This window comes from Pteropus vampyrus, unplaced genomic scaffold (assembly GCF_000151845.1).
Source record: "Pteropus vampyrus isolate Shadow unplaced genomic scaffold, Pvam_2.0 Scaffold381, whole genome shotgun sequence".
Lineage (NCBI taxonomy): Eukaryota > Metazoa > Chordata > Mammalia > Chiroptera > Pteropodidae > Pteropus > Pteropus vampyrus.
This window is the reverse complement of record NW_011889162.1, coordinates 438,322-446,502: the sequence shown is the minus strand read 5'-3', so window position 1 is coordinate 446,502 and position 8,181 is coordinate 438,322. Positions and strand designations below refer to the sequence as shown.

The 8,181-nt window shown below is 53.1% G+C and overlaps 1 protein-coding gene across 1 annotated transcript in view; it reads left to right on the top strand.

Moving 5' to 3' along the window:
* LOC105305395 (IQ and AAA domain-containing protein 1-like) overlaps positions 1-8,181 on the top strand; it is a 61,012-nt gene that overhangs the window by 51,391 nt on the left and 1,440 nt on the right. Inside the window, exons 9-11 of the mRNA XM_011379990.2 lie at positions 5,130-5,242; positions 5,580-5,716; positions 7,967-8,038. Coding sequence (XP_011378292.2) covers positions 5,130-5,242; positions 5,580-5,716; positions 7,967-8,038 — 322 coding nt within the window. The remainder of the gene's footprint in view (positions 1-5,129; positions 5,243-5,579; positions 5,717-7,966; positions 8,039-8,181) is intronic.

The window sequence follows — 8,181 nt, the reverse complement described above, 5'->3', positions numbered from 1 at the left end:
CACTCTGTTGCCGTTCATAAAAGATGCCTTATTTTTGAAAGTAGCACATGAGAGATGAGTTTAAAACGTACACGTGTGCGTGTGTCGCTAACTTAACCTTTTCCTCCTCTGCTTTCCTGCACTTTCTGGACTCGAGTTAGAAAGGGGGGTGACTCACCCCTTTAAGTCAGGAAGTTGGTGGGTGAGCGACACCTGGAGTTTTGAACTATGGGTCCATGAAGAGAAACGGATGGTGGCCTACCGAACGGAAAAACATCTTTGCGTTCCTTCTTAAAGTGAGGCTCTTGCCTGGGTATTAATTTTTCTATGCAAATTAATTTTCTACTAATTTCTATGAATTTCTCTATACAAATAAATAAGGCAGAAAGGTTAAAATAATGCACACGTATCATATTCTCCACAGAAGAGTAACCAAAATCCAAATAGTCAGCTATGTGCGTAATCAGTAATGCAGTGTTCCTTTTAATAAAACAAAAGTGAGCACGGGTTATGCGGAGCGGTTCCTGCGGGAGCCAAGCCTGAGCAGAGACCGTGCTTCGAAATCAAGAAGGAAGCGTCTGTCCTGAGTGGTAACTGCCGTAACGCCCCACTAATAAGGAGCGACGTCCGCGAATAAACCGCGTAGCGTGGTGTGCCACCGAGACATGCGCCGCCTCTCCTTTGAGAAACGATGCGCCCCTCAGTTTCCCCAAGACCCGGGTAATTAAGTCCATGTGCAGCCAATTGCCTTTATTGAGTGTAAGTGAATTTATAGGCAGCAAGTGACACTTTTGGAGGCTTCTGTGCAGTGGCACAAGCTGCTCTCTTTAGAATGCAAGAGAAATTTATGAGCCTGCTGACATTAATGGAGGCAGCTGAATGACTTGGGGGGTATGGCCGGAAACCCCTGCATCCATATATTTTTTCATACTTGATGAAACGCAGATAAATCTGTGTCCTAGGAGTCTGAAACGGTGGGACCCACCGAAGCTCGGTGTCAGACCTCGGGGAGACATTTATCATGTTAGCGGTTCTGCTTTCTAAATCACTGCAAACCCCAGAGCTGGTCATTTTCACATTTGTGTGAGAATGTTTGACAATATGCATAAATTTCCAATAGTCCTTACCTTGACCAAAGGTTCTCTATCTCACATTTGGTCACCGAAAGACGGGGCACGGGTGGTTTTCTCCTCAAGCTTCCTCAAATAGACGAACAGAAAGGTAGCTATGACGAATGAATTTTTATTAAAAAAGTAACATTAGTCATCAAATAGGTTCTGTAAGAAATTAAAGCGCCTCCCCACACCGGCCTGTGTCACATGCACACCGTGGGGTTTACAGCGAAGGGGGCTTCGGGAGCTGCCCAGTGGGCACACAGCCCCCATTTTTCAATAACCAAAGAATGGACTGCGCCACAGCCGCTGGCCGCGGGGGAGGGTCCCGCCAGCTCCCCTCAGGCTGGAGCCGTCACTCAGACCCCACCGCTGGCCGGCCACAGCCCCAGCTTCCTCCACCGCCAGTAAAATGCTGTCTCCATCATGTGTCCCACCTCCCAGAAGGTCCGCGCCTCACATCGGCGTTTATTATGGGAAGCCCAGGGACAGTGCGCCTCCGTGGCCATCGGCCCAGCTGCGCCGTGAGTCCAGGCCCAGTGCCGGGTGGTGGAGCCGAATCTGCAGGCCCGCGAGCTGCTCGAAGCTGGGCTTCACTCAGGCAAGTCTCTCCACGCTGCTGGGGCCCGGCCTCGCTCGTCCACTGCCCTCCTCCGTCTCCACAGTAGCCTCTGGGGGCGCATGGCTCTCAATGCCACCTGTTCTGTTGACGCCCTGGTGTGACTGTCCAGCCCAGAGCGCTCTCTTCAACCGCAGATGTGGAGATTCAGCTGCCCAGTCAGCCTCCCACTCAGGTTACGGGAGGGACAGCTCAGGCCCCAGGTGTCCAGAGCTGAACTGGCATCTCACCCCCGAACCTGCTGCACGCAGCCCAGCGGACGGTGAGCCCACCCGCCCCCCAAAACACAAGCAAGTTGGAAGTAAATAACAAAAAAAAAATCCTATCACATGTTTTTTTTTTATCCTGCAGCATAAGAATTAAATTAACACAAGCAAAGCTGCTGATCTCTCTTCTGTCAGATCCGCTAGGAAAAAAAAACAAGAAAACAGACCCAGGGGAACAGTTGTTATTTCAAACGGTCCTTTTAGATTTTAGGTTCCAAGAGGTTCACAAATAAACCACTCCTGTTTATTCCCGGAAACAGATATAGTTAAATGGTAAGAAAATTCAATATCATGTACATCAATAAGAGCCATGCGATCATTTCAGCTCGTGCAGAAAAATCATTTGGTGTAATCAGATACCCGCTTCCTATTTTAACAATTTCAAAACAGAAAGACAAGGATTAATTTTTAGCATAACAAAATGTTAGCTGAATAAAGACAGATTTTTAGATCTTCTGTTCCCTGCTTTTTCTCAATACCTGGAACAGTGTCTGCCACGTGGTAGATGATCGATAAATATGTCCTCAATAAGAGAATGAATGAATGAACAAATGAAACACTGAGTTTCTTTAAAAACGAGAGATCTATGTGCTTAATGAAGAAATGCCGTAGTCCTCCCACAAGAGGAAAGGACACTACTATGAATAGCCTTTCCCCCTGAAAATGAGTGCCATCACCTAAATTATCGTTACTACAATGATATGAAAATAAGAGGAATGAGCATTTTAAAGAGAGTGGCAAAATGTATCTTTTTTAATTAATGATACACTAAATATGAAGGGAGACGTGTGAAAATTTAAGACATCTCTCAATGTTCAAAGGAAGAAACGGAAAAAAAACAGTTGAGTAAACGGCCAGATAGACCATGTTTCTGGTTAAATGCAGAGATGACACATCTGCTCTCGGTAATTTATAGGGATAACACAATTTCAATTAAAATCCCAACAGGATTATTTATTGAACTCGAAAACATAATTATTAAAGTCATTAGGATTAAAGTAAGAAAATAAGAACAATAAGGGAGAACAAGTGGCATTGTATTTCATTTTTTAAAAAAAGTAAATGCATGATACTAATATACAGGCACAAACATAGATCAATAAAACAAAACAGAGGGCCCAGGAACTGACAAACAGATGGAAGCAAATATGCATGATGAATAAAGTGAAAAAAAGTAATAAGAATGAAAAAAAATACAGTTGCAGTAAGTAGACTGCTTACTCGTTAAAGCCAGCGAGTCATAGAAAGCAGAGTAGAGACTCTAATTCCCCAGAGAGAGGTCACAAGTTTCCAACTACAGGAAGAAAAATATTTCCAAAGAAAATGGGACTCATTCCGCTGTCAAAATTACAAGGTTTGTATAATGCTCAAATCCTAAAATAAGGCATAAAAGGAAACCGACCAAAAAAAATTTATTTGTATTATAAATTATTCTGCATTACCATTTTATTTAATTACAAACGTAATTCCTATTTGCCATCGCAAGCAAAACAATACTGAAATGTATACAGAAAACGCCCCCCACCCCCAATCCCCGGTCCCAAGCCTCTGAGCTGGTCCGGGGGACAGTGCCGTGGCTCTGCGCACACCCGAGCTTCTCCACCTGTCCCGTGTCCTCTTCCTCCTCATAACGCATGTCACTCCCCGCCACCCCACCTGGCCTTGCCCCTTGAGTCTATCCCTAAGGCCCCCACTGCTCACGGACAGTAGACTCATCTCTGCGGGAGCTGGATCGGTTCATCTATCTAAGTGTTCATCGAGGGCCTGTGGGAATAGGTAAAGCACAACGGGGAGTCAGAGCCAGGAATCGAGCTCCCCAGCGGGGCTTTACCGTGATTACAAAACCATTCCCCATTGGGTGATCAGTTGCAGATTTTGAATATGGTTTTTATGATTTACAGTTTTTGCTACAAACAGTGCATCACAAAATATCTCAGCTTTCGCTTCTGTAAAGCTTCTAATTGCAGAACCGTTGGAGCAGGTGGCCTGTGCCGTGGCAGGCGTTCAAGCAGACGTGGCAGCAGAGGCACGTGGCATCAGTGTTTACAGTCGGAGGGGCCCTGCAGACGGCAGCAGTGGCTGCGGTTAGCGGGCGTCCGGGCGTCCAGCACAAGCCCAGGGTTAGAATCCGGGCTCTCCCCCTAGGGGCCCCTTTGGCTTTGAATAAGTCACAAACTTTCGCGTTTTCAAATTTCCTCCTTCGCAAAATGGAAAACGGTTCTCCTCTCGGGGAGTTTCCGTAAGGGTGAAAGAGAGACAGACCGCGCTGTGGACGGCGTGGCGAGAATGCCTTGGGAACCTTCATGCCACAAACATGAGCTGCTGCCACGTCTGGTGAACCGGTGGGTCCGAAAGACGGAAGAGACGGTCACACGCGTGCTCGGCGCACGCAGCCAGGTGGCGACCTCGCCAGCAGCCAAAGAAGCGCAGCTCCAAATCGGGTCAAAACCCGACCGTGGGAAGAGTCAGGCTCGGGCCTTCGTTCTCGGCTCCTCACCCAGGGCTTCCTGTGGATGACGGGTCTCTGGAGACCTGGAAGACCAGCCGGGCCCAGGCGTGGAGCGTGGCCCGTGCCCCGGAGTGACCCCCAACGGCAAAAATTCAGTACAACTAAATGTTCTAAAGCACATTTGTTGAAGCCGTAAGCACACATCGGGCAAGGAGGCCTTGTGTGGTTAAACGGCCCGAATGTCCGACCGTGGAAGCTGAGACATCGCGCCTTGGTCACGTTTTCTCAGCAAATAGGACTCCCAGCAGGCGGCCCAGACGCCGTTCCTGGTCCCCAGCGGGAAACCGATCATGGAGGGCGGTCAGACGGTGCATTCGAGTCCTGTCCTGGGGGCTTTTCCCAGCAAGCTCCCGTCACCCCGCACGCCCGCCCCGTCAAACTTGGTCCTGGCGAAGGGTTGTGCCTATAACATGCTTTAATTCTTCCCGTTAAAATGAGACATGGGCTCCTGGAAAGAGGTTCTGAGCAGAGCGTCCGGTTTTCAAGAGCGGGTTGTTGCCATGTGCGTTGTCAACCAAGCTGACCTGAATCGAACCGAGTCGCCGAGCCCACAGCTCAGGACAGGCCAGGCCCACCCCTGGTGTCGGAGAGAGCGGAGCGGGTGTCGCCCCGGCCCCAGCCCCTGCCCCAACTCCTGCCTGCAGAGGGTGGGACTCCAGCAAGGGAACAGCAGCAGCACTGGCTGAGTCGCCCGGGGGCCATGCAAACGCCACTTGTGCAAAACAGAGCGTGGGCTACTTCGTGCCCGCTGGTGAAGGTGATGGACTGGGCAGGTCCACCTGGCCGTGGGCCTGGGCCGAGCGGGGACCAGGCCCCACGTGCCTCAGGCAGGACCTCATCTCGTAGGCTAAGAGAGGCTCAGGGCCGATGTCGTATCTGTGAGGCCAGAGACAGGGACTGAGGCAGGGTCGTGGGACGAAGGATTTGGAGGAGGGGGTGCAGGGGGAATTAAGTGAGAACAGGGTGGGACCGGATTGCGGGGGGCGGGCGGTTGCTGGGGATTCAGAGCTGTCGCTTCGCACTTACGAACCCCACCTAAAGCTCATTCGGGGGGAAGCAGGTGTGACGGTACTGGGCCCACCCAACGCCCGCAGGGTCGGAGGGCATCATCACTCCGTGCGACATGGAGGTGACGCTCCCTGAGTCCACACCTAGGCCGGATGGGAGAAGCTGGAAGAAGCCTCAGATCCGGGAGCCGTCACCCGGACAGCTGGGCCGCGAGGTCACCCAGGTCAGGTCTCTGGGGAGGGGGACCTGGTGGCTCTTCGGCTTCGCTCTTTCTCCTGTAATATTCCAGACGAATCTGGACTTAGTGACAGAGCAGCGCCATTTGGTTTCGAAAAATATTAGACAATCTCTCCAGTTCGATAGTATAGTGTACATTCGTGTTCATGTTCAAATCCTTCTAAATACTTTTTAGGGAGTGAATTTAATGACTAACTTAAAGTCCATCTTTTGGAAATTATACTGAATTTAATACACATTAAATATTGTTCCGAAAAGCTGAATTCCTGCTTTAGAAAGAATGTCACCCCCGCGAAATGTGCCAGCATTTGCGGGTGACTGAGTACAGACTGAGAGCTCAGCTGTCTGATAAATCCACGGTCTTACCGAGGTCCGCATCCGTTTCCCAAGCTTCGTGTGCGTGGCTGGTTCGCGCGTGTGGATGGTTCGCGCGTTTCTCGTTCTCCTCATCTGGCCGGTTCTCCAGATGAGGGCACAGTGCGAGTCGTCACGTGCGTCATTCAGGTCGTTTTTCCTGCAGCCATGTGACAGGTTCTGTTTTCCGCACCACTTGTCCCATTTGCCGATTCGGACGCCCAGTGGAAGCTTCTCCTGCGGCCTCGCCTGTTGCAGCATCCGAGGGCGAGTGGAAGTCGGGGGCGGGGGGCGTGGGGAATGACGTAGGGCACGCGCTGCACGTCAGCCTCGTAAATCAGCGCAGCGATGACAGTTCAAAGACGAGCACATGGCATTGGAATTAAGAGTCCAAGTAAACTCAGGAAAGGCCGTGATTTGGATAACTACGCAGAAAAGCAGCCCATTTCACACTTCATCGTTCTGCAGAGAATTTTGCGTTAAAATTTGTTTTAAGCGGGAAAGACCCTTGCGTCTCTGGAAGTACTTTCCAGGCTACAAAGAGAAACGGATAATCATCCCAAAACGACTCAGCAGCGCCCCGCGTCCTCCACACCCAGCATGCACGCCTCGGCGAGACTCGGGGTGCAAGCTAAGGGGGAACCTGTTTTATCCGGGCCAAACACCGACTTGGTTCAGGATGGCCAGGGAGGACCTCTACGATACGGTGCCATCTGAGCGAAGCCGTAGAGCTAGTGGAGGGCGCAGCACGTGGTGGAGATAAAGGGCAGAGTGGAGCACGTGGCCCCTGCGAGCAGAGGACGCATAGGGTGCCACGTGCAAAGCAGGACACTTTTAGGAACGAGGGCAGGTGCTGCTCCTCGCCGCACAGGAACCGGGACGCAGGTTAACGTCATTATGTGGACAGCGGTTTCATCCCGAGCAAGGGAACAGGCGAACGTGGAGCAGAGGAATGACACGACGTGACACGTTGTAGCAGGATCGCTCGGCGGCTCCGTGGAGGGGAGGCGGGGCGGCCAGGGGACCAGAGAATCCCACGACACGTACGCGAGAGAATGGAGACTCGGATCGGGAGCCATGCGGCGTGGGCAGGTCTCGGCGGATTGGGGGGGTAGAACCGGCAGGGTCGCCCACGACGGCTGGACACGGGTTCGAAGCCGAGGGAGGGCTCCAGGGCGAGCCTAAGCTCCTGCCCTCAGAGCAGCGGGAGAAGGAGCTCCCGCTTTCGGTGACGGTGGCGGGGAGACTGAAGGGGACGGAGTCTGGGGGAGGCGGGAGCACGGGTCGAGGTGGGACATTGAAGGTTCAGCTCCTTCCTGCCCTTCCCCAGGGAGACAGGCGGATGCGCACGTCCGCTGTTCACAGGGAGACGGGACAGGGGACCTCGCGTCAGGCCGGTGGCGTTCTGAGCCCTGGAACTGGAGGAGGTCGCAGGGGCCGAGCGCAGGAGAGAGCAGGCCGAGGACGCAGCGCGGGGTCGGCCAGCACTGAGAGGCGGGGGAGGCGAGGGGTTCCAGCGGAGAAGCCGAGGTGGGTCGCTGGGGACAGGAGAAGGAGCGGGAGCCGGGAAGCAGAGGGGTGGCCAGGAGCTCAGCCGCTGCGCGTAGGTCACAGGTCACGGGTCGCCAGTGTGAGCTGTGGGAAGCGGAGAAGGAGGTGCCTGAGGAGGCAGGGAGGTGAGAGGCCGGGCAGCGGGGACCCCCAGCCCAGCAGCGTCCCACAGAACAGGGCTCGGTCGTCGTCGGAGCAACTGGGAGAGAACAAAGTGGAAAATGTCCTCGGCAGTCGCGGCATCCAGGTCACAGCTGGACTCCTGTCGAGCCGCCTGGGGCCACCCTAACGAGGCGCCTCGGGCTTGAACCACAGACGTTTGTTCTCGCAGCCCCGGAGGCTGGAAATGCAGCATGAAGGTGTCGCCGGGGTTGGCTCCTTCGAGGCCGAGGCCGTGACGAGGGTCTGTCCCCGGCCGCTCTCCCTGGCTCGAGGTCACTGTCTGCCCCCTGCGACTCCACACCGCCTTCCCGCGCTGTGTCTGTGACAGATTTTCCGTTTATATGGACCCAGTCCCGTGGGATTAGGGCCCACCCTGCTCCCCTA